General features: G+C 43.9%; 3 protein-coding genes across 3 annotated transcripts in view; all 3 read left to right on the top strand.

The window, feature by feature from the left end:
• Positions 1-7741, top strand: part of LOC136361763 (histone H2B 1/2/3/4/6) — a 40581-nt gene extending 32840 nt beyond the window's left edge. Inside the window, exon 2 of the mRNA XM_066319905.1 lies at positions 7727-7741. The gene's annotated coding sequence lies outside the window, so the exon portion shown is untranslated. The remainder of the gene's footprint in view (positions 1-7726) is intronic.
• A 58-nt stretch (positions 7742-7799) lies between these two features.
• On the top strand, positions 7800-12845 carry APOLD1 (apolipoprotein L domain containing 1). The gene is made up of 2 exons (XM_066319897.1): positions 7800-7898; positions 10416-12845. The coding sequence occupies exon 2, from the start codon at positions 10421-10423 to the stop codon at positions 11159-11161; it is 741 nt and encodes a 246-aa protein (XP_066175994.1). The 5' UTR covers positions 7800-7898; positions 10416-10420; the 3' UTR covers positions 11162-12845.
• A 1854-nt stretch (positions 12846-14699) lies between these two features.
• On the top strand, positions 14700-22868 carry DDX47 (DEAD-box helicase 47). Its single transcript, XM_066319866.1, has 12 exons — positions 14700-14783; positions 15344-15437; positions 16942-17130; positions 17772-17843; positions 18338-18456; positions 18973-19044; positions 19164-19280; positions 19426-19572; positions 19892-20029; positions 21437-21507; positions 22043-22172; positions 22266-22868. Exons 1-12 carry the CDS (start codon positions 14706-14708, stop codon positions 22383-22385), a joined length of 1347 nt encoding a protein of 448 aa, XP_066175963.1. The 5' UTR covers positions 14700-14705; the 3' UTR covers positions 22386-22868.
• The last annotated feature ends 256 nt before the right edge of the window (positions 22869-23124 follow it).

The raw sequence follows: 23124 nt of genomic DNA, 5'->3' as shown, positions 1-23124 counted from the left end.
AGTCTGATTCATGTTTTCCAGCCTTCTGCTGAGGCCCAGCTATAGGTGTTAATTCTCAACATTTCCTGTCAGCAGAAAAATGGTTCAGAGCTGATTCACCTAATTTAATAGAGAAAAAAAAATCCAGAACATGTTTGAAATGCAATGAATATTTCTGCTCATTTAAACTTTTAATTTGCCACAAAGCTCAGCTCTCTGCTGTACACACAGGCAGGCAAGGCCAAGAAGTCAGTCAGCAGGTGGGATGAGGATCAGGCCCAGAGAGGGGCTTTGGGCTCAGCCTCAGTTCCAGGCACTGGACCCTTCCCTGGGGCAGTGGGACCATGGCCAGGCAGGGTTAGGGGGAACCCGAGACTGGCCCTATTTCTGTGCTGCTGGGATAGGGGCTGGTGGCTCCAGCAGGAACAGGAATGGGCTCCTGGGACCAGAACACATTTAGGGGAGCCCTAGGAAGTGCTGGGTTTGTGGTGCCCTGACAATACCCCTCCTTGGTGAAGTAGGGACTGTAAAAGGCTCCCAAAGGTTCAGCAGCTCTCTAGATCCAGACAGCAGGGAGCACTTTTGGCCAAGTCGCATGCAGATGTTTGATTAGTCCTAGTGGAGAGAAAAGCAGCTTTCAGTTATAACAAAACTCTTCTGCCACCTTGCATTTGTCACTGGCATTGGATCACCAGTGTCACCAGGTTTAGGGTCAGGATGGCTGGGAACAACCGTTCCTGCACCTCAGTTTGGAGATTCCAAACTCTGTTGCCATCAAACAAATGTGGGAACGACTTGGCTGACCTTTTATAGGGACCAGAGCATTCAGTTGCATATGAAACACTCTTTCACCTTCATTTCAGCACCCTCATAAGGAAACATCTCAAGAGGCATTGCACTAAGAGCGGCCAGCTTCAGTTTCCAAAACGTCCTTCCAAAATGATAGCATTTCCATCCCATGCAACAGCCACAAACCCCAAAGGGGACAGTACAAAGAGCAGTTTGTTCCACCTTTCAGCTTCTATCTAGAGAAAATCCTGACCCACAGTTTTGGTTTGGGTGGCAATGTACAGCTCTCCCTACCAATTCCTGATGGGGACTCACGTCTTTTCCCATCCCACTCTGAACCACCACATTCACATCACTTAGGCAGCATTATTCCCTCAGAGGCAGCTGGTCCTAAACTTCTGGCTGACTGCAGCTTTTGAGGTCCACCTGCTCCCCATTGGTTCCCACCCTGGTCAAGAAGAGAACAAGAACCCACAACTCCTCAAACTTTCTGCAGAGAAGCCAGGGCGATGAGCTACCACCTCATAAAAACAAGCTCATAATGGCTCAGAAGAGGTGGACAAGAATCCTTGAGGGAGAAAAGGTTGCCCCCTCTCCTGCCCCTGTGTTGCTGGAGGGAAGGGATTGATATTCCCTGCACTTTTCCCAGAGGACACTGGGATGCAGAACCAGCAAAGGGAAGGAGCAGCTTGGCACAGTTGTCTGGCAGCTGAGATGCTGCCCTGAGCTAAGAGCAAAAATAGCTGCTGGTATCACTGCACCTGTGGAGCTGGGAAACGTGTGAATTTGGGCAAGCAGGCATCTTCAGAGAAGAGCTAGAGGAGGAGGAATACTTCTGGCGTGATGTTTCACCACCTTATTTTTCAGCAGATGTAAGGCCTGTTATGTAAAGTGCTTAGTTGTGGGATCCTGAGTACATCTGTGTCACTTGCACCTTTTTCACTAGCTTTTCTGGCAGTCTTGAAGTGACTAACAGATTCTAAGATGTGTTTAAAAATTAGCTGCATGAAGCAATATTCTTTCCTTATTGCTGACACCTATTCAAATGAGGATTCCCATGACAGATGCCCAATCACTTCCATATAAATAATCTAAAAAAAAAAAAAAAAAAAAAAAAAAAAAAAAAAAAAAAAAGAGAAAATAAAATAAGAAAAAAAGAAGGCATTTTGTTCCAGAAGCCTTACAAGGGAGAAATTTGTTGGCTTACAGATACTTGCTCTTTTCCAAGAAATATAAAAAGAAGAATGCAGCATGACATACCTTTAAACATGGGAAAGTCTCAACCACCAGTCTTGAAGCCCAGGACAAGGGAATTTAAAATCGTGATCTGATCAGTATTATAAAACTGCGCCAGGTCAGAGGGAAGCTTCTGGGAGCAAACATTCATCTGAAACTAAGGCTACCTACATTCACCATTTGTTCTGCCCAGGAGGCAATGAGCAAACCATTGGCCTCCTCCTTGCCTGTTTCCCTACACATCAGGTGAGAACAGGAAACCTCCAGAGTTCACTGAAAATGCTGCAGAACAGCAAGGAAATGAATTGTCTGTAGCTTCATGTTGATAATCAGACACCCTGGATCCAAAGTGATTTTTGAGTATGCATCAGGAAATGCATCAGCCACCACGTACTTCCTGAAACATAAAAGGTGTTGAGAAGTAGGTGGCCTGATTATCAATGCCTGCTTGCAACCTACTGTGCTATGGAGGAAAAGATTCCTGCTGAGGAGAAGACCTTAGGGAAAGAGACTACTGTTTTCTAGGCTCCCTCCTGACCCCTCAGTGTGGAAAAACCTGCCTATGGAATGGCTGGAGAAGGAAGTATTTCAGGTGCAATGATTGGTGTGCCCTAAAGCTAAAGGAAGGAGGATGCCCATATTCAGACATCACTGTAGAGACGCACAAAGTACAGCAACATATTTGCTTTTTGAGGTCCAATACAGCTCCCTGACTGCACCAGGTTCAAGTAAGGGCTGACAGGAAGAGAACATATTCACCCTTTCTGCCCAGTTCCAATTCTCCCAGTCTGCAGAGCCACTTCAAGCGTGAAATATTTTCCTAGAGCTGTACCAGTTAACTACAAAATGTTGTCATCTGAGCTGAACAATCACTAGATGTCTGATGTGCTGCAAATATAAAATAATACCCAGCCTAGAGGGGAGCCTTAGGATGCTACAAGAGATATTAGTCAAAATCTGATCTTGGTATGAAGAATGCAATTTGTCCTTAAAGGTAGAGTTCAAAAACACTCTTCATAGCAGGTTTGTCTAATACAGAGACTTGATTCATGATGCACATAAAGGCCATCCCAACAGCCATATATCTCCTGCTGGACATTGAGTTACGTGTGCATGCAAGCAGTGGTACCTGTAGGACAAATATTTGGGAGGTACAGAAGGCCACACTGCATGCTCATGCCCAGATGCCCATTTCTCTTTGGATCTAGATGAGATTCATCCCTCTCATGCAAATGTTCTGAATTTCAGAAGTGTTCCCAAGTCCTGCTGGTGTCAGCAGGGAAAAAGGTGACTGAAAACTCCATGGGTGAGAAGGGCTTGTTATCAGAGGGGACAGGCAGGGATGCATCACTGCCACACACAGGCTTCCACAACAGCATCTCCTGCTCACACTGCAGAACAAGAAGGGCTGGTTTAAGGGACTATCTCTGGCCCAGGGCAGTGTCTGTGGGACAGGATATTTGAAATTGTAACGTAAAGCTAACAAACCTGTGGGACATCGAACGAGGCAGGAAAGGGATAAAGAATTGCTGTCTAAAATTTGTCACATATTATAGAGCAGGGGCTTGGAAGAGATGGACTGAACAAGCTTTTGGGGATGACTCTTCTGGCTCAAGAGGGAGCCTCAGAGTGTGAATGGACTGCATATGAACCTCTAAAGAGGGCTGAAAATAGGCGAGATGCATCTCTATCTGAAGTTCAGTGAAACAGTTTTTAGTTTTTCCTGGACTTCTTTAGGTCTCTGTCATGTTTCTATTGTGCCAGGTGGGAGGGTTAGTCAATGACAATAGCTTTTGAGGTTCCTAGGCAATCTCAGCCAGAATTTGACAAAGCAGTCAAGATTTCAAAGGCACCGATTTTTTGAAAGTTTTGTAGGTGCAAAGAATCCAGATTTTCTTTTTCTTTCAAGAGAAATGTTGCCCTGTGAACTCAGCCATCAAGAAGTCCATTGGAAAAGACACAAGAAATCAGGTCGCCTGATTTCTAACTTTGACCAACCTAATGGGTTTTCTTCACGATTCTGGAAATATGTTAACAATTCTCTATTTTCTGTAGTCCTGGAGGTGTTGGACAGCCAGACTTGCTCTGGTGCTGCTGCTGCCACTGCTAAGACAGCAGACAGAGAAAAATCCTCCAGCAGCGCTGGTCTCAGCAGAACCTGCACTGAATTATGTCAGCTGTGCCACGGCCAGGGCTGCAGGCTGATGGCTGAGTGGAGAGCTGCTCTTTTGTGCAGCAGAGACGGAGCCTTACGCCACACAGCCGGCACTGAAACGTGTCATGAAAGCTGGCAAATGGCCAAGTGAGTTGGTCTGTTTAAACACGTCGCAGAAATTCATTATCCACATCCAAATAAATACTTGATCTCTGCAAACACTGCTAACAGTGTTTTGACAAGGCAATTTAGGATGGTGTTTTTGTTACGTGAATGCTTGCTCACAAAGCAGGCACGGTCGGTGCGCTTGACTAAATTTTTTGCTGAAATGGAACTAACAAAAGGTGTTCTCATGCCATAAGCTTTCCTGTTCCTCCCACTCTAGTCTGCTCTTTGCAGCTTCCTTCAAACCCAGCTGAAGTCCCATGTACACCAGTGACCAGAGCCCAGAGCAGCCTGTCGCATTCTGGAATGCTTTCAAAAAATTAATTTGGATTTATGGTGAGATTATTAAAAGCTGATGCAGCCCTTTTCTTCCAACCGGCTTTCTTTGTTTTATTTCTGGCCTATTCTAGTTTCCACTGATTCTGAAATAATACCTTGCTGTGAAAAGTTAAGATTTGTCTTTGATTGAAAACTGAAAAAGAAAAGATTGACAATTGAAGTTGAAACGACTGACCATTGAAAAAGAAAATAAAAGAAAAAAAGGACAGCTTTTAGCTCCAGGGTCCAGTAGTTAAGGTTCAAGCATGGCAGAAATCTCCTGTTAGAAAGATGGTAGGTAAGTGTAAATTTGCTCAAATTTTGATCAAAACAATGTTAAGAAAGGAAGCATATATTTGAAACTCCAGCTTCAAATGTTACATTACGGTAGCTGCAAACAGCTTCAGATCAAACACTTCTGCCGTATATCCCCTCCACTGAAGTGACCAGGAGCAGAAAGACCAGTCCCTTCTGCCAAAATCCCCTGAAAGGGAGAGAGCTGAGGCACTAAATCATCCTTCCTTCCTGTTTCTGGTCACCTGCTCCCACAAAATGCCCTCAGGCATTTCAGGAAGATGTGGCTATATGGGAAAGGATGGAGCAGAGGTAGCATTTTTGGCCAGGGTCATTGTGAAACGCCTGCTGTGCTCCTTCCACCATTAAGCCCAAGCGTTTTGCAGGTCACCAACGAAGAGGCAGCAGCAGCAGAGGGGTTGGGTTAAAGGGTACAGCAGGCAGCACGGCCAGGCCTCCACCAGCTTGCAGAACTTCCCAGTGAAGGTCAGACCTGCTCCACACATCTGGAGATCGCTGATAAGCTAAGGTTCTCTCCCACCAGGCTCCTGGAACCTACCTGGTGACCCACAGATGTACTTACATCAGGGCAAGTGCACTAATGGCACTAGAAGCCTTTCAGCCCTTGGCAGGTGCTGAGAGAAGACACTTTTCTCCCATCCAGCTCCCATTCCCACCCACTCACCTTTGCTGGAGCAGATCATTCTAATTATCAATGTGAGAGAAGAACAGCACTCTCACCAGAGGGCTGTTTGTGAGTGTCAGCAGGGACAAGAACAGATAGCAAAATGCTGTGGTAGGGCCACTCCCTAGGAAATAATGTTTATTTTTATAATAACACATCTCTTCTCTAAAATCACATTGACATCTGTAGCTGCTCGTGTGAAGTCCATACTTTATTATAGAAGTGGATTATGGCAAAACATTCCCTTTAAATGATGAAGGAGTCCAGGGATGATTCCTGTGAGAAGCCATCCTCAGCTGAGACCAACCTCTCATCTTGAGTAAAGCACAGATCTCTCAGTGGCCATGAAATTCTGTGAGGAAATAGTCTAAGAAAAATGAATTGTCACTTCTTCACCCTAGTCAGGTCCCTGCCCACAGACCGAGCATTGCAGGAGTTTCAGACAGTATTTTGGAGCTGAGTATATTGAAAGGAGACAACTGAGTATATTGAAAGGAGACAAAATTATGTCGTCATCTTAGGCTCATTTTAGACCCTTTTTTTCCTTTTCTTTGTTATTTCACTTTTACCAAATCTCGCTGTCCTTACAAGGACATATCTGCAGGAACAAATTCTAATGCAGATGCAGTTACATGAAAAAAAAAAAAAAAAAAGAAAAAAAGTGCCCTATTCTATTTGAGAGTGTGAGAAAAGAACTCTCTATCAACTGCAAACTCTTGCCAAGGCAGATGGGCTCCAATTCAAGCCTACATTTGCTAAAACAAAGGGAAGGGCTAAAGTACAGTTTCCTTCAGTGTCAAAGCTCACCTTCCTGTTAATGTGCAGTATGTACAAATTGTAACAGACCAGGACTGCACATTTAGGCATCCTCAAAATGGTGTTTTTCTCTTTTCATGTTTGTGACAGGTTGAAATAACTCTTCCATCCTATTTATTTTTTCATTCAGGTTTCATCTCCTGTAGGTCCACCCCTGAAAAAATACTCGACATACCATTTCCCACCTATTTCAACATAATTAAAAACTAGTTGCCATTGAAATGGATAACCCTAGTTTTCTCCTCTCCTGTTCCTGCCTGCTGCTTCTCAGTCTCGGCCCTTTTTAGGGTCAGCTCCAGCAATTGTGTGGTTATGCATCCCACAAATTCAACAGGAAAGCCTCACCACTCAGTGACAGCTAGATAGCTTTCAGATTAGACAGGTCAGGGGTGAAATCAGAGCTTCCCTGTCAATTAATAGTCCTGAAGAGTAAGAATCCACCAAACAAGCAAGTAGATGCCCCATTTTCAATCACAGCTGCTCAAAAGATACGTCCCCAGGACCACGTGTCAATCCAGACATGTCCCTTTGGACTACCACTGAGAGCAATCACAAAAGTTATTTTTCCTGACCCCATCAAAAGAATCTTTCTTTGATTAAAACTGGTTCAGCATAGAAGGCAGCGTCAGGAGTGGCACTTAGGCTGTTCCTCCCCGACACCTTCATCACTTCTTCCCTCTGGCCACATCTGCATGGCACAACTGCCAGGCAACAGCAAAACAGGGGGTCCAAATGATCCTTTGTTTCTGATTATTGATTGCTGGGCCACCACTTCAGGAAAGCAAGAGGGTTGTTTCTCAACCACTGTGGTGCCCATGGTTAAGAAACAGAGTAAAACTACATGGTGATCACTCCTTTTGCAGCACGTGTTTTATGTACTGGGAAGGAGAAGGGATGGGAATTCAGAGCAGTGATCTTGCTGTGGGGCTCATTCCCTTTTGTGGATTTTCCCAAAGAGCTGGGATTTTAAAAGTACACAAGCCTTGAATGGAGCAGTTGACTGGCTGATAGCTCCCCTGGCTCCAGACGTGTGTCGTGGAGGGAAACTTAAGTCATCAAGCAATTGGCAGCTCCAGCACAGAGTAAAGTCAGTTGCTATTTCAGGGAAAGGAAAGGCAACTGCTCCCTGCAGGGAATGTCTGCACTACCTCAGAGCCAGGAATAGGCTATGATTTTTAATTTTTTTTCTTTTTTTTTTTTTTTTTAACTACACTTCAGGAAAAGTGAACACACAATGTTCATTCGCAGGGATCATTTCCTGAACATGATGTGTGCTCGCTGTCCCACAGGTCACTTTCCAGTGTGTCACATCCTTCTGCACAAGGGAGAACAGGAAATGGCGAACTCCCAGTATGAGGCAAAGCATTCCTATTGCAGCAATTGGTCCGCAGGAGCTATAAATTGGTCTCCTCCAGCAACAGATCAAAATTTGTCCTCTGAGTGGGTGGCTGGAAACTGAAGGTAAGTTTGAACCAGTAATTTTGGGAGCGCCTCTGAGTACTCTGTTAGGAAAGTGTTTGCAGGTGTTGGACTAACATATACCTTTATTGTTGGGGAGATTTTTCTCTAAGAGCAGGAGTTGGATTTTTTTGTCTTTTGTGCTGATGTTAATCAATATAAAAATATTTGCATCACTACATGGCCTATGCTATATATTGAATAATTGTTCTAATAATTCAGTGAGATAGTCACTGTTATTACCCGAGACAGCTCTCAGCAACTAAATCTTCAGCACAAATTGTTAAGAGGCTACAGGGATTGACATATTTAATGGTCATCATATTGATCTGTTAAGTTATTGGTGATATGCTCATTGTTCATTTCATTGCTGGTATCCATTTAGATTAGTATTAGTCCTTGTTCTTCTGGATTTATTTCTAATTATAATGTAAAAAAAAATAGGACACACCTCCAGCTGAGAGAATCACATGTACTAAGTGATTCAAATGACCCAATGACACCAAGAGAGACTGGAGGCATTTTCTGAAGGGTAGGGGGGGCATCTAAAAGGATCTGTGTGAGATGGATTAGAACGAGCCAGCATAAGGGGAAAAGATTGCAGTGAGAATTATTTATGGATACACTTCCGGATGGAAAGACGATTTATGGTACAAAGTTCCCTCCTTCTGAAACATGAGAATTCTGCAGAATGAAGCCCCAAGGATCCTAGCTACATTGTGTAACGTTATGAGGTACCAGGCACCTCCAGTTTCCACAGCACAGAAAGTGGTGTCTTAGAAGTGAAAAGGTGTCTGCAGCAATTAATAGTTTTGCTCAGTTGGCTTCATGACATGGTCTTTCTGCTACACAGACTCCTTTTGGCTGTAAGGGCATTATGGGCTCCAAACAGATTCTCAGCTCTATGGTTGGACCTTGCTAGGTGCAGAGGCAGCACAGCTGTGTGCCCAGTGCAGTGTTGTGAAGCACAGAGACTCTGCTTCCACCAGACAGTCAGCTACCTCACTCCTGCTGACTCTGTTGCCTCAGTTTCCCTGTAAGAAGGGTTAAGGTTGCTGGCTTCCTTTGCAAAGCATTTTGCAGCCCTAGAGCAAATGTTTATTGGAACATTTCTTCCTGCTATTATGGCAAAGAGCAGCAAACAGAGATTGCCTAGCACAGAAACGCTGAAGAACGCATCTTCTAGAAGCAAAGGCTCTCCTGCTATCTTGCCAGGGGAAGGTTTTCAGAGGCAGCAGTTTTCAAGCCTTTTCTATTCACAGGCCTCTGTATTTCCCGTTTTCCCATCCGTGAGGGAGTGCACACTAAAAACGGGTCTGCTTTTCTGATGTGCTCTTTATGACTCTTTTAAACAAGTTTCATAGGCCTCCTGGCCACTGTAATTGGGTATTGATGACCACAAGTTGGACTAAGCAGCACAAAGCAATAGTTCCCATTTTTGTTCATACACTGACACCAGGTTACAATAGGGAAAAAAAAAAAAAGCCCTGCTGCAGGGCTGTGGATACTGAAAGCAAGAGGTCAGGCAGCCATAGCAGAGTCTGAATCTCTGTGAAATCAAGTCACGTAATTTTCTCACACTGGCCTGAGAAATTGTGAGGATGAATCAAAACTATCCTTGGAAGGTGAAATACTGTTAAGGTGGAAAAACTGTCAGCAGCTGATGTTTTTCTAACCTATTGTTTACTTAGAAAAAACCAGTCAAGGGGTGTTGTTCTGAGTGTCCAATAGTGTTTCTTTCTCAGAACTGTCTATATAAAGGGAGGTGAAACATAAAGATCACTTCTCTCTCTCCTCTGGGGATCAGTAGTCTGTGTGTCGTTTCTACCACCATTCCTGAAAAAGAGCAACACGGGGCCTTGAATTGCTGCAGCTTAAAGAAAGGAAGGATGTTCACAATATCCATCCAAGGCATTAATAAACTCCTCACCTCCTGTATGGAAAATCCAGACATAGACTCCACTCAGCAGCTTCCCTCTGTCCTCCTTTAATAAGAAATCACCCCTAAACAAAAACCTGAGATGGTGGCTTTCATGTCCTTGGAGTCTGACCTTTCTTGTGAAAGATGTCCTTAAATATTGCAGATCCTCTGAATCCCATCAGGGGGACAACAGATTAGTTCTGGCAGCATTACTCTTCTGGGCACTGACTCACCTAATCTCAGGGAAATTTCTGTCTCCAGGGTTTGAAGAGACGTTTTGTGTCTTCACAGAGATAACAGAGCCTCTGACCCCAGTCCTTAGGATATTTTAGTCTTTGCAGAGATCAAGAAAAACATTTTAAAGTTTCTCTGTTTCAAAGGTACAATGGAATATGCAATTAAATGTAGACATTCACATGAGTGTGTGTGTGTATGTGGGTGTGCACATGTGTGCAGAAGGAAAACCTCTCTTACAGCTGGGTGAAACAACGAAAATTTGGCTGGATGCTATGCCTGAAATGGTGGTCCAGGATGAGCACATCTCATGGGGGGGGCTTTTTGACATAAATCACAACCCAGCCTTTTCTTTTTCTGGACAGAATCCATGGAGAGGAACAGTGCCGCCTCTCTGCCAGCACCAGACCCCACGCAGCACTTCCACACCGCCCTGTTGGATCAGAGACAGAGGCTGCGGGGCCAAATCGCTCATCTCCACAAGGCAGCTCGTAAACTCAACAAGCTCCGCAGAAGATCCCTGATTGCCAACGTCAGCGGGAGCGCCCTGACGGCCGCAGGAGCACTCACAGCCATCCTGGGGCTGTCCCTGAGCCCGGCAACGCTGGGAGCCTCTCTCCTGGCCTCGGCCGTGGGTCTGGGCCTGGCCACGGCTGGAGGGGCCGTCAGCGTCACTTCCGACCTCTCCTCGGTGCTCTGCAATTCCCGGGAGGTGAGGAAGGTGCAGGAAATCGCAGTGACTTGTCGGAAACAGATGAGGGAAATACTTGGCTGCCTGGAGTTCCTTCGCCGGGGCCAGGGCCCAGGTGACCCTACACTGCGCCAGTCAGAGAAGAGGGCATCCATCTCGCTCTACAATTCCATCTGCTTCATGGTCTTCTGCGGCTCCCACAGCTTCCTCGTGCCAGAACACACAAAGGAGGTCACGAAAGTGAGCCAGGCCGTGCTGAAGGCCAAAATCCAGAAGCTGGCTGCCAATCTCGAGACGTGCACCAGGGCAATGGATGAAGTCTGTGATCTTCTTGAGTCAAGAACAGAGCTTTCCCCGTGTATGAGGAGACTCAGCTTGGGTGCTAAAACTGCTGCCGAGATCCTGAGACCGTCCAGCTGAAACAGCATTTGGCCCATATTAAATCTGGGTCTGGAGACATTACATTATTAACTGTGACCATTAGCACTGCTACCTGTTGTTTTACAGTTCACGGTGCTGATGCCATGAGGCAGACCTCTGTTTCCCCAGCCAGCTCCACTGCTCTGCTTCCCCAAGGCAGCAAAAAGAAGTAGATCAGGAGGCAGATGAAATACCTGATGCTGACTGAACCTGGTTTGTAAACAACTTATGAGTCTGTGTGTGGTACAAGCGCTGGGGTACCCTAAAAAAACCAGTAGATGCCAATTTCCAGCAGAGTACAATCTCATTACCAAGGTACATCTGGAAAGGCTGTAGAAAGAAGCAGCTCCAGATATGACAGACTGTAGGGATAGTTCACCATCTCAGGGTGAAATAGCAGAGCCAGAATTTATCCCTTTTGAAGAAACCTCTCCAGACTGAGAACTGTGATGTTTGTATTCTATTTATTTACATAAAATGATTCTAAGGTTATCATGTTGTATTTAAGAGTATATATATATGTATGGTTTTGTTGTTGTGTTTTTTTTTTTTTTTTTTGAAGGAGGCCTCTGTTCTAAAGTAAAGCTGTTGTTTTTTTAGAGTAAAAGGAAGTCTGTAGCATGTGAGAGCAAGTTACCTGTTATTTTGCTGTGAGGGAGGGCACAGCCCTGTAGGAAAAAGAAATGACCTGAATGCTGATAGTTATAAAAGAGGTGAAACACAGCCAAACAGTGGCAATAGATCTTATAGGTCAAAACAGAGAGAAGAAGAGTGACCCTGGCACCAGAGTCCATCTCAGGGCATTGGTGGAAGGAAGCAGTTATATCTCCTGCAGCAGGAAGGGAAGCGTAGGTCAGTACTACTGGTCTGAGCTGGAGCCCTGCTGTGATGGGAGCACACCTGAGAGGTGGAGGTGCCACTCTCCATGCAGTCAAGCAGCCTGTGAGACCCACAGCAGATCACCTGTGAGGAGGGAGGCAGCACTCATGGAAAGCTGCATGTACTCCTAGCAATGTTTCCCAGGGAAGGCTTCACCTTAGTGAAATATAAGCAAGTACTAATATTCAGGAGGGGTAGAGAGGAGTAGGATGATTCAGTGGCAGAGCCCTTACAAAGCAGGAGCAACAACTGCGACCTTGTTTCAAGTGACTGTTCTGCTAAATATGTCCTTTGTGATTTTGAGCCATCGGTATCTCAGTTCCTTGTCTAAAAATGGGGATAGTAGCACTTCCCTACCTCTCAAGGATGTTTCTGGGATCATCCCACTGAGAAGTGCCCAGTTATGGTGATGGTGGGGATCATGTCAGTAACGGAAAGAGGTACAAGGAAGAGACCCTGAAACTAGCTTGAGGTGACTAGAAGAGTTAATGCAGAGGTCACTCACTCCACAAGCATGCCCCAGTGGATAAGGGAAATTTCCCTGCACAAATCCAAATGATCAGAAAAACCTACTCTGTAATTCTGTAACACTGACCAAATTCTTTGGGAGGGCAACACCCCATGTCACAAAGCTTGAATCCTTGTCCTTTTTGTCTCTTATTTTCATGATATCAACATTCGTTTCAATATGTTGTAGGAAGAATAAAAGCTCTGGTTCTCCAGAGTGGGACTCAAATGCTTTTGATACCTGTTTTCCAGAAATGAACAAGTACACTGCTGATTCAAATAAATGAATATGAAGCACTTTTGTGTCAGTGTCTCTCTGAACACCTGAAGGTGATGTGCTGTACACATTGTTCATCTCATCTCATTATGAAATAGCTGACATTATAACTGCATTAAAATTCATCTGCTGGGGATGCTCTCACCCTGCCCCTGCTAAGATTGAGCTGTAACATGCACTAGAGGTAGGACCATATTTGTTTAAAAGCCAAATTCAAAAGCCCTGGAGTGACAATTTCTAAATCCAGTATAATCTGCAGTGTCCTGTGCTGAAAAGTACAAAAAAGGAATTACTACTTAGGAGCTGTATATTTATTTTTTCATGAATGAAAGCTCCCAGCAGCAGTTTAGGACAGGAGAAAACTTTAATTCAAATACATCTATTGACAATAGGGAATTACACAAACTGGAATTTTTACCAGAATAGAATTGCTCCACCCTGCTCCCTACTAAAACAGCATCCTATTGTATGGGCAAGGAGTTCAAAAAAGAATCACAGGCAGTGACTTCCTGTCACATCCCTGACTCCATTTCCTGAGGCATCCCAGAGACTCTGACAGGGGTTCATGTCTACGTGCTGGCCAGGCTTAATCTTTAGCACTAATGATATACAGCAAGCTGATGGCTCAGACTGCTGTAATTTTTGAAACACGATAACAATGAGCATCTACACAGGCTGTTTTGGGTGTTGGTTGGGTTATTTTTGTTTGTTTGCATTTATCATTGCTCTTGAGCACAGTGGGATCGCAGCAGTTTCATTTTTACTCCTGCCCATTCATTGTTTCACGTTTCCTCTTCTTTCCCTAAAAAAACGCAGAGCATTTGTTCATATTTCCTCTCACTTTCCTCATTGTTCTGGGAGCAGAGGAAATGCCACACTTGGAATCCAGGGAGAGACGGTAAGGTATATCAGCATTTCCACTGAGAGCACGTCCAGACAGCCTTCTCAGAGGAAAGACTGCTCAGAAATGCAGTCCTGAGTTTCGTTTTGGAGCCAGCTCTGCAGTCCTTTTGAAGCCCAAACATTGTATATGTTTACCCTCTTTTCCCTAAAATAAAGGAATGTCACCTAGCTGCAAGGTTGCCCTGCTGCAATCAGCATCAGGGCTACAGATGAACGATGTTACACCCAGACCAGATGGAAACCAATGGTTCAGAAACTTTCATCGTGCCGATATTTTGATGCTACATTCCCTGGCTGGTCATTAAATGCACATCCATTTTAACATCTCATCAAGCCTGAGTCACAACACCAGCAACCAAGAGAGCTGGGAGAAGGTTTGCATCTATTCTCATCCTGTACCCTCTCATTTCACGGTATGAGTGGCCAGTCCAGTTTACTTTGTATCTCTGGCACTTCAAAAAGTCATGCCAGCAACATTCATAAACAGGAAAACACTGCGGGACAGTGACAGCTCTTTTCTCTCTTCCCATCGCTAGTGCTTCAAAATGTTCCATACCAACACATTCAAAGCACTTTAGTTATTCTTTATATGCCTCATGGATGTAAGTTTATACGTATTCTTGTCCTTTTGTGCCCGACCAGCTCGTTTCGCCTGCTCTTTCACAGCTGTAGAAGGCAGGAACTGGCAATGGCATTAAGCACTGCCCAGGCCGTGCGGTGCTGAGCTGCAGGCCTGAGGCCTGGCCGCTCGGGGTTACCAGGCGGGCAGGCTTTCCCACCGCCGATTCACGGTGCCCTTGTCCCAGGACAGGCGGCTGGAGATGCACACCTCTCCTTTCCCCGGGCTCCTCCCGAAGCTGAGGGAGAACCGGCCCGTTCCGCTCGCCTCTTCCTGCGGAACTACAAATCCCGCCGTGCCCCGCGGAGGACTGCAGCTCCCAGCGTGCTCTGCGCCGCGCCGCGCCCACACGGGCCAAGATGGCGGCGGGCGAGGAGGAGGCCCCGGCGGCGGAGCCGGAGCCGGCGGCGGAGGAGCCACGGAGCTTCAAGGACTTGGTGAGGTTGGGCCGGAGCCACTTCTGCCCCCGGTGCTCGCTGCCCTGTCCCGAGGATGAGGCCGGGGGAGCTCCTGGCCGGCCCCGTGTGGCCGCGGGGCAGACACGTGCAGCGGTGCCGGGCCCGGGCAGGAGCTGTGGGCGCTCGGCCGCTCCCCGCTGGAGTTGGCATTGGTGCTCCCATCGCCGCTCCGCAGCCGGCCGCCGCTGTATTGGAGTTGTCTTAACTTGACGTAGTGTTTTCTGTGGTCATGGGTTCCCCCTGAAGAGATAGCTCTGTGTGGGGAGGGAAGTTACCTGTATAAACTGGAGTAAAACCGATCATATTGTTCGTGTGACAGTCATCTCTAACAGATTTTGAATCAATCTGATGAAGTTACTGATGGAAATGGAGATCATTGTGAGCACCCTGCCCTTTCAGAGAGTTGCACTGGGGACCTGGTGGGGTTTGTCTTTACTAGAGACAAGTTGGCTCTGTAGCAGCATGTATTTAAGTCTGTAATTTAATTTAGGTCTTTTTGGTGATGTCTGTTTCTCTTTTCTCTTGTCACTAATGTCCAGGGAGTTACAGATGTCCTGTGTGAAGCCTGTGACCAGCTGGGATGGAAGGTGCCAACGAAGATCCAGATTGAGGCTATTCCAGTGGCTCTCCAAGGTGAGCAATGTGCTTCTTTGATCCTGAACTTGGGACTGCTCCAGGAGCTCTCTGTGAATGAATTTTGCTGAGTGAGAAGGATAAGGGATGAGCATGTCCCAGCTTCTTCATTGCTGAGGATCTCTGTCTAGAAGTAATTTTCATATTCATCCTATGTCCTTCCCAGGTGGAGCCTGGAATACTAGTTTATCCTATAACACTGCTTGCAGTCACAAACTTTCAAATGGGTACAAACATTGTTCCTTGAGTGTTCACTCCTGTTGTGTAGTTCTGACACTCCATGTTAAATGGAGCTCTTATTGATCATTTGAACTGCTAGTCTGCATTGATCATTTTGTTTCTGAAATACTCAGGGATACATAGGAAGTTTACAATGGGTTTTGGACTGTGCTGCTTCTGATAAAGACCTACAGAGGGTGTGTGACTGAAAGTAAAGATGCCTTCACTGATTCTGTGGTGTGTATAATTTGCTTGGCTATGAGAAGGCAACTCTTTGAAATTAGATTTCTGAAGTGAGTAATAACTAACCCACAGCGATTTTCTGTAAGCACTCAGGAATTACAAAAAATAAATTGCTGAATTCAGCAGACATTTCTGCCTCTAGAATTTATTTTTTTTTAACAAAACCCCTCCCATAACATTCTAAAGGAGGAAAGGAACAACATAATGACAGCATGGGAACAAACTTTCAATATCTGCTCTCTCTTAGCATTTAATTTTTGTCAGAGTCTTTTACTGTACATGGTTTTTTTCCCCATTCTCTTGGAGGGAAAAAAGCAAACACAAAGGTAAGACTGCATTCCTGAGAAATTGTTTCCAGTACAAGGTCTGTTTACAGCATGTTCTTCTCTGCAGTATGAGGAGGTCATCATGGATTCTACTGATGAATTCCACCCTGTTGCCTGCATTGTTTTGGGGCAAAAGACTTTCTGTCCTGCCCTTCCTACTGCAGACTGGTTTAGATTACTCTGTTAATCAATGGCACAATTGTGGCTTGTGAAATGTGAGTGTGGTAATGCTGTTGTTCTGTAGTTTGTGTGACTGAAGTCTCAGACACTGCTGTCTGTTTCCTTTTAAGCCAGTAAACAGACAACATTTGGGCTTGAGTAGGGAGATAGAGTCAGTAAGCTGTAAACTGATGTCAGGTTTGAGACATAATAAAGTAAAACTTATTTTGAACCTAAGGTTTGTATGAAACACTGTATATTAAGAGAAATTTGCCTAGAAAGTTGACTATTGAGACTGTAATCATTGTACAAATAAAATCACTGTCTAAAAATGCTTCAGAGAAATTCTGAAATTCTTTGGTTTGGCCCTTTGGTGTTTGTTTCTTGGGGTTTTTTTGTTGTTGTTGTTTTTGTTTTGTTTTGTTTTTTGCCTTCTGTGTGTCTGCCTTTTTTCTGTCCTTAAGGAATTCTTGTGCTTTGTCGCACAGTGCTTTAAAAGTCTTCTTTCTCTGTTCTGGATGTATAACAGTTTTTTGCCTCCTTGCTCCTTCTTGCAGGCAGAGACATCATTGGACTGGCAGAAACTGGCTCTGGAAAAACAGGAGCCTTTGCTTTGCCAATTCTTCAAGCACTGCTGGAAGTACCTCAGCGATTATTCGCTCTTGTCCTCACGCCAACAAGGGAACTGGCCTTTCAAATCTCAGAGCAGTTTGAAGCTCTTGGATCCTCCATTGGTGTTCAAAGCAGTAAGTAGCTTTTATGCTATTTGGACCAGCTTTTCTAAGACCCGTTTGTCAGCTCGAGACTGTAAAGATAAAAATAGAGGATTTGTATGAGAGGTTGAACAGAATGTGAGAAAAGCTTATGCTGCTGAAGGACAGAGGTCTGGTATCAGGTTTGAGAAAAAAAGATTATGGTCTTTCCTCACGGGGTGGTCTACAGCTCTTCTGGATTCTATGTCTAAATAGTTAAAGAAAGTAGAAGAAAATGTTCTCAATAGTGCGTTTGTGTCCAGTGAAATTGCACAGAGCTAGCTCCCTGCTGTGGTGTGATGTCTTTCAGACTGTCTGTATTGATTCTTTAGATAATCTTTCAAAAAAAGCTTTGTGGGTATTTTTAGAATTCCTAGATTTTTGCAGCCAAGTTAAACTGCAAGTAACAGATTCTGCCCGTAGCTCTTCAGCTGTGAAAATAAAATACTCGTGGCCAGTAAGGAATTAATTGCATGGCTTAAGAAGGCTATAACGGTCAGATAGGCAAAAATAAAGTAAATTTTCATAAAAATAAGTAACTTTTCATTTGTACAAAATTGCTGTGGGTGGTGGGCAGTAGGAGTAAACATTACAGGGCTGGTGCTATGATTCACTCCGCTCTCTCTGTCCTGCAGCGGTTATTGTGGGTGGAATTGACACAATGTCTCAATCTCTGGCCTTAGCCAAGAAACCACACGTTATAATTGGTAAGTTGATGTGCTCGGGATGTGGAGTATAAATATTATCAAACTCCAGCTAATCAAAGAAAGGAGAGTACCTTTGGCATTTGTTTTTTTTGTCCCAAGCTCTAAATACTGGCTTGTTAATGTTTCTAAAGTATCCACGTTAGAACTTTGTTCCTACAAGTCCATTCCAAAGCATTCCCGCTAAACCTAGAGTGCTTTTGGTTTGTTTTTTCCATTCTCCTCAGGTATTTAAAATGTTGGTCTCATCCTTCACAGTATAGCTTGTCTACAGTCACTAGTGTCACTTCCTTTTAGGACATTCTTCAGAGAGTCTGACTCCGTTAATCTTATTTCAAAACACTTTCCAAAGATACCCTATGAAAGAGTTAATTCCCACAAAACAATCTTGACTTTTCTTAAGCAAAGAATCCCATTTCTGTAATGGACAGCTCTTACCTGTTTGGATCTTTTCCTTTGCCTTCATTCTGAATTTGCTCTTGTGATGCTGTTGGTAGCAACCCCTGGCCGTCTAGTTGATCATCTGGAGAACACAAAGGGCTTCAATTTACGAGCTCTGAAGTTCCTGGTGATGGATGAAGCTGACCGGATTCTTAACATGGATTTTGAGACAGAGGTAGGAATCTGCTAAAAGACGAGTTTGGAGCACCAGATGAGTCCCTTTTAAAATCACTTCACACAATCATATCATAAAAACACTGAGCTGTTCTGTAGAAATTAGTCGTAAGTTGTAACTAAGATCTAATAATTACACAAAAGTCTGTGGTGCGATTAGAACATAGCAGAGTTCTGCAGAGCACTGCCAAGACAGTAGGATGCACTTTGTCTCTGAAATCCACTGGTGTCCCTGGAGTGTCTGATGGAGAATGTAGTTAGTGTAGAAAACAATCAAACACACACACATTCGTGCAGGAACATTGGATGAAAGTTGCACTGTTGTTGGACTTTTTGAGTTCATACTGCCTAATTGTGAACAAGATACCAGCCTACACCTTCACTTTAGATGAGAAAAAAATTGTTTTTACTGTATGTTTACACATCTTGCTCTTCATGTGGATGATCTTTATATTTGTGGAAGGCTTGTGTCTTGCTTGCTTGTATTTAGTATTTCCATTTCCTTATTTTTTTACAGGTGGATAAGATATTAAAAGTGATCCCTCGAGACAGGAAGACATTCCTGTTTTCTGCCACTATGACCAAGAAGGTGGGAGCAGACTAATCTGTTGTAGTTCTCCTTCCATCAGGCTATCCTCTTGACTAAACTGTATTAATACAATTTTCTGACAAGATCTTCATCCAACTAAATTTCATTGATCTTACCAGGTTCAAAAACTCCAGCGTGCTGCTCTGAAGAATCCTGTTAAATGTGCTGTTTCTTCTAAGTATCAGACAGTTGAAAAACTACAGCAGTACTACATTTTCATTCCCTCCAAATTCAAGGTAATAGCACTTCTGTTTCTTCTCTCTTATTGTAATTTCTTGTTCCCACATCTGTCCAATATCTTGTCATTTTCTGAGTCCTAGACTTAATGTTGCACGTGTGATTATCTCTGAGTTTTTTTGAATTCTCTCTGTTTCTTTACAGGACAGCTACCTGGTTTATATCCTGAATGAACTGGCTGGTAACTCTTTCATGATATTCTGTAGTACCTGTAACAATACTCAGAGGACTGCTCTGCTGCTCCGCAACCTGGGGTTCACTGCCATTCCCCTCCATGGGCAGATGAGCCAGGTATGAGCATGACCCCACAGAACAGAGTAGGCAGGCAGCCTGGGGCTTGGGAGATGGGCTGCACCATACTGAGTCACACCTGCCTTGCAGGAGGAGTATTTCACACTGGTGGACTGGACTGATCCACAGAAATTTAACTAATGTGAATGCTGCCCCTGATTTTGTAATACTTAAAGAAGAAATTAGAGAAGTGAAGATTTTGAGTGGCTTCTCCCCCAGTTCTTTTGTGTCGGTATTTTAACAAGAGCATATTAACTAGAAACTAGAATGAGTGCTGTTCTCTCATTCCCTTTTTGTCTTTTTTTTTTTTTTTTTCCAGAATAAACGTTTGGGCTCTCTAAACAAGTTCAAGGCAAAGGCACGTTCTATTCTGCTGGCTACTGATGTTGCAAGCAGAGGTCTGGACATCCCACACGTGGATGTGGTGATAAACTTCGATATTCCTACTCACTCTAAGGTAAGCCTGTGTGTGTGCCAGCTGAGAGCTTCTGGTCCCTGGGAGCAGATAAACACAAAAGGTAGACAAAGGAACAGAGACATCTCTTCTCTGTTCTGCTGACTGGAAGCCTAATCTGTGATTCTGTACATTCAAAGGTGTAGTTTAGCCTCTGTTATTCAATTGCTATCTCTGTTTGTATTGTCTCATGGCCTGGGTTGTAGAAATGATCCTGTAAGTGAGGTGTGGAATGCTGTGTGTCTTTGCATTTCTGCTCAGACTGTATGCTTAGCTTTATTACATTAAAGGGCTTTGAAAACAGTTTTAACATACTAGTAGTTTCATGTGGTCATCTGTGTGCCTGTGGTCCAGGTCTGCCTTCATATTTTAAACTGTGTTTTTTTAAAAAAAAGGAAAAGGGAAAAAATTACATTCTCTCAATATGACATCCAAAAAGCATTTGGTTAAGAAAGGTGTGCTTAATATGTTTCACCTTCATATCACGAAAGTACAGCAAAAAGAAAAGAAAGTAAGTTACCAACTCCGTGTTTTACAGAAAGTATGAGCTTACCTCAGGGATGTGACTGTTTCCCACCTTAGTTCCCAAAAGGATACCATTAACATGCACTTCAGGAATTGCTGTTGTTGCTTACAGTGATTAAAGATACTGTGCCTTGCAAACGAAAGAAAGCACAGTAGGTCTTTGGAAGACACTCCTTTTATAAAAGCACAAAAGTAAGAAAGAAAGAAAGAAGAAAAAAAAAAACAACAGTGGGAGCAGCAGCTTGAATGGTATTACAGTCTTTGTGCTCTTCTCTCTCATCTAACCCATAGAACAGATCCTTTCTTTAATCCTCTCTGCAAATCCTGTATGGAGAAGGGAGTATTTTAATTTCCATAATGCAGTATAAAACCTGGAAAACAGCCTAAACCATGTTGACCAAAGATGCTCAATAGATCAGACTCTTCTAAAGTATTCTCAGTCATCCTCTTTTGCCATGCTTACCAAATTTAAATCTACTTGTCAGAGAGTTTTTCTGGGAGGTGCATTGTGCAGAGCACTAAATCCCAAGACTGAAAATGCAGGCATGGGGTCACTGTGAATATTAGCTTTCCAAGGAAGTGAGAGTGAAGTCTTGGCAAAGGTCATGTAGTGCAACTTTTGTCCTGCAGTATGGAATAATTTGATTGATCTTCTCATTTGGAAAGAGAAGGAGAATTAAAATGTTAAAACCAAAGTTTTGGCTCCACTTGTACCTATTCTTAAAATCTGATGCTGCACACCCTCCTGAGCATTTAGTCCTGGCAGTATGTTCTTGACTTTCTTCTTTTCTTTCCTAAAGAGAAAATATATAGGCAGATCTGCCATAAGATCTGTTCTGTGTTTGGTGAATATATATTATTGCTTATCAAGAAAATTCTTTCCAGGATTACATTCATCGTGTTGGGAGAACAGCTCGAGCTGGGAGATCTGGAAAATCTATCACCTTTGTCACACAGTAAGTGATAAAATTTAACAGACTTAGTCTTTCCAGCTGTGCTTCAGAGCAGAAAATATCTGACCTTGTCCTGGGTGTGAATAAAATACTATTTTTCATTTTGAAGTGCCAGTTGGTTTTATTTAAAGGGGAGACAATTCAGAGCCCAGGGTGGGGAGGGAGGAAGGTAGAGATAAATACTAGAAGCAGGCAATCATTGAGCTGAACTGTTTATAACTGGACTATACAATATATTTATGTAATTTTTAAATGTATAATGCAGGTTCAGTAACTGTGGGGGGTGTGTTATAAACATTGAAGTATTGTCTAAAAAGAAAATTTTGGCCAAATACTTCTGAACAGAGATGAGCTGAATAGATCTGAGAAGCGGTGCCCAACAGCATCATTTGGATGCAGCTGAGCTGCTTGTGAGACCATCAGCACAAACTAACAGTATCTGTGGGCTGGAGGGAGAGAAGGGGTGAAGTTTGTGAGTGGTGACAGCTGAGGCCCTCTCAGGAGGGCTGATTCAGGCTGGTGTCTTGTCTCTCCTCAGGTATGACGTAGAACTGTTCCAGCGCATTGAACACCTGATTGGCAAGAAGCTGCCAGCATTCCCTATGCAGGAGGAAGAAGTTATGTTGCTGACAGAGCGTGTGGCTGAGGCCCAGAGATTTGCTCGAATGGTGAGTGCTGGTTTTTTGACCTTGTCCTCGGTGTTGTAGTTTGAATTTCTTCAGGTGCAAGAACTCTGAGTCAATCTGTTGATCGCATTGCAGGAGCTGCGGGAGCAGGGAGAGAAGAAGCGATCTCGGAATGATGATGATGACACAGAAGAGGCTCTTGGTGTCAGGAATAAGGTGGCAGGAGGAAAAAAGAAGAAAAGGAAAGCCTTCTAGTTTGGTATTTGAACAGACTTTTTTATTTTTCTCTTTATGGCTATCTGAGCTATCAAAAAAAACCCTACCAAGCCATCTCCGGTGGATTTTTTTTTTGTCAGAACTACGTAGGAAATTTGGCAGTCCCTGAGGAAGAAACTTACTATTCTTCTTCACCTGCTACAGACTGAGCTTGGCCCATGTTGGTACCATGGTACCAGTTTTCCTTTCAGGGGCACCATCATAGCCCATCACCTCTGGACCTGGAAGCAGCTGTGGTCTGTTCATTCACTATGAAGTGCAGTGTGAATGCACTGCTGCAGCCTGTCCCACTCTCCAATCTCACAGTGCATTTGGAGTCAGATCTGTCAGAAGAAAGAGAGGAAGAAGTTAAAAAAATGTGACTGAGTTTTCACAGCACAGCTGTGATGCCCTTGCCTTGGTGAAGAGATGTGTTACATTGAGATATATAAGCAAAATATATTTTGCTTCATTTTAAAGCTACCTGGTTTTCCTTGTCATTGACCTTTGTAGCGGTTTTTGGTTTGCTAATCTCAGGTTTTGGCACCACTGATACGGTGGTTTCATGTTCACTGAATTGTTTGCCAACTGGGAGATAGGATTTTGGGAGAAAAAGGCAAAACAGGCCCAACTTAAAGGTAAACAAAATAGATTTTATTAACATACACTAAGAGAAGCAAAGGAAAAGAAAAAAACCACAAAAGGATTCCTAAACCAACCCTTTCTCTCACCACAAACT

This window comes from Sylvia atricapilla, chromosome 5 (assembly GCF_009819655.1).
Source record: "Sylvia atricapilla isolate bSylAtr1 chromosome 5, bSylAtr1.pri, whole genome shotgun sequence".
Classification (NCBI taxonomy): domain Eukaryota; kingdom Metazoa; phylum Chordata; class Aves; order Passeriformes; family Sylviidae; genus Sylvia; species Sylvia atricapilla.
The sequence above is the reverse complement of the archived record's forward strand: the minus strand, read 5'-3'. Positions and strand labels throughout refer to the sequence as shown.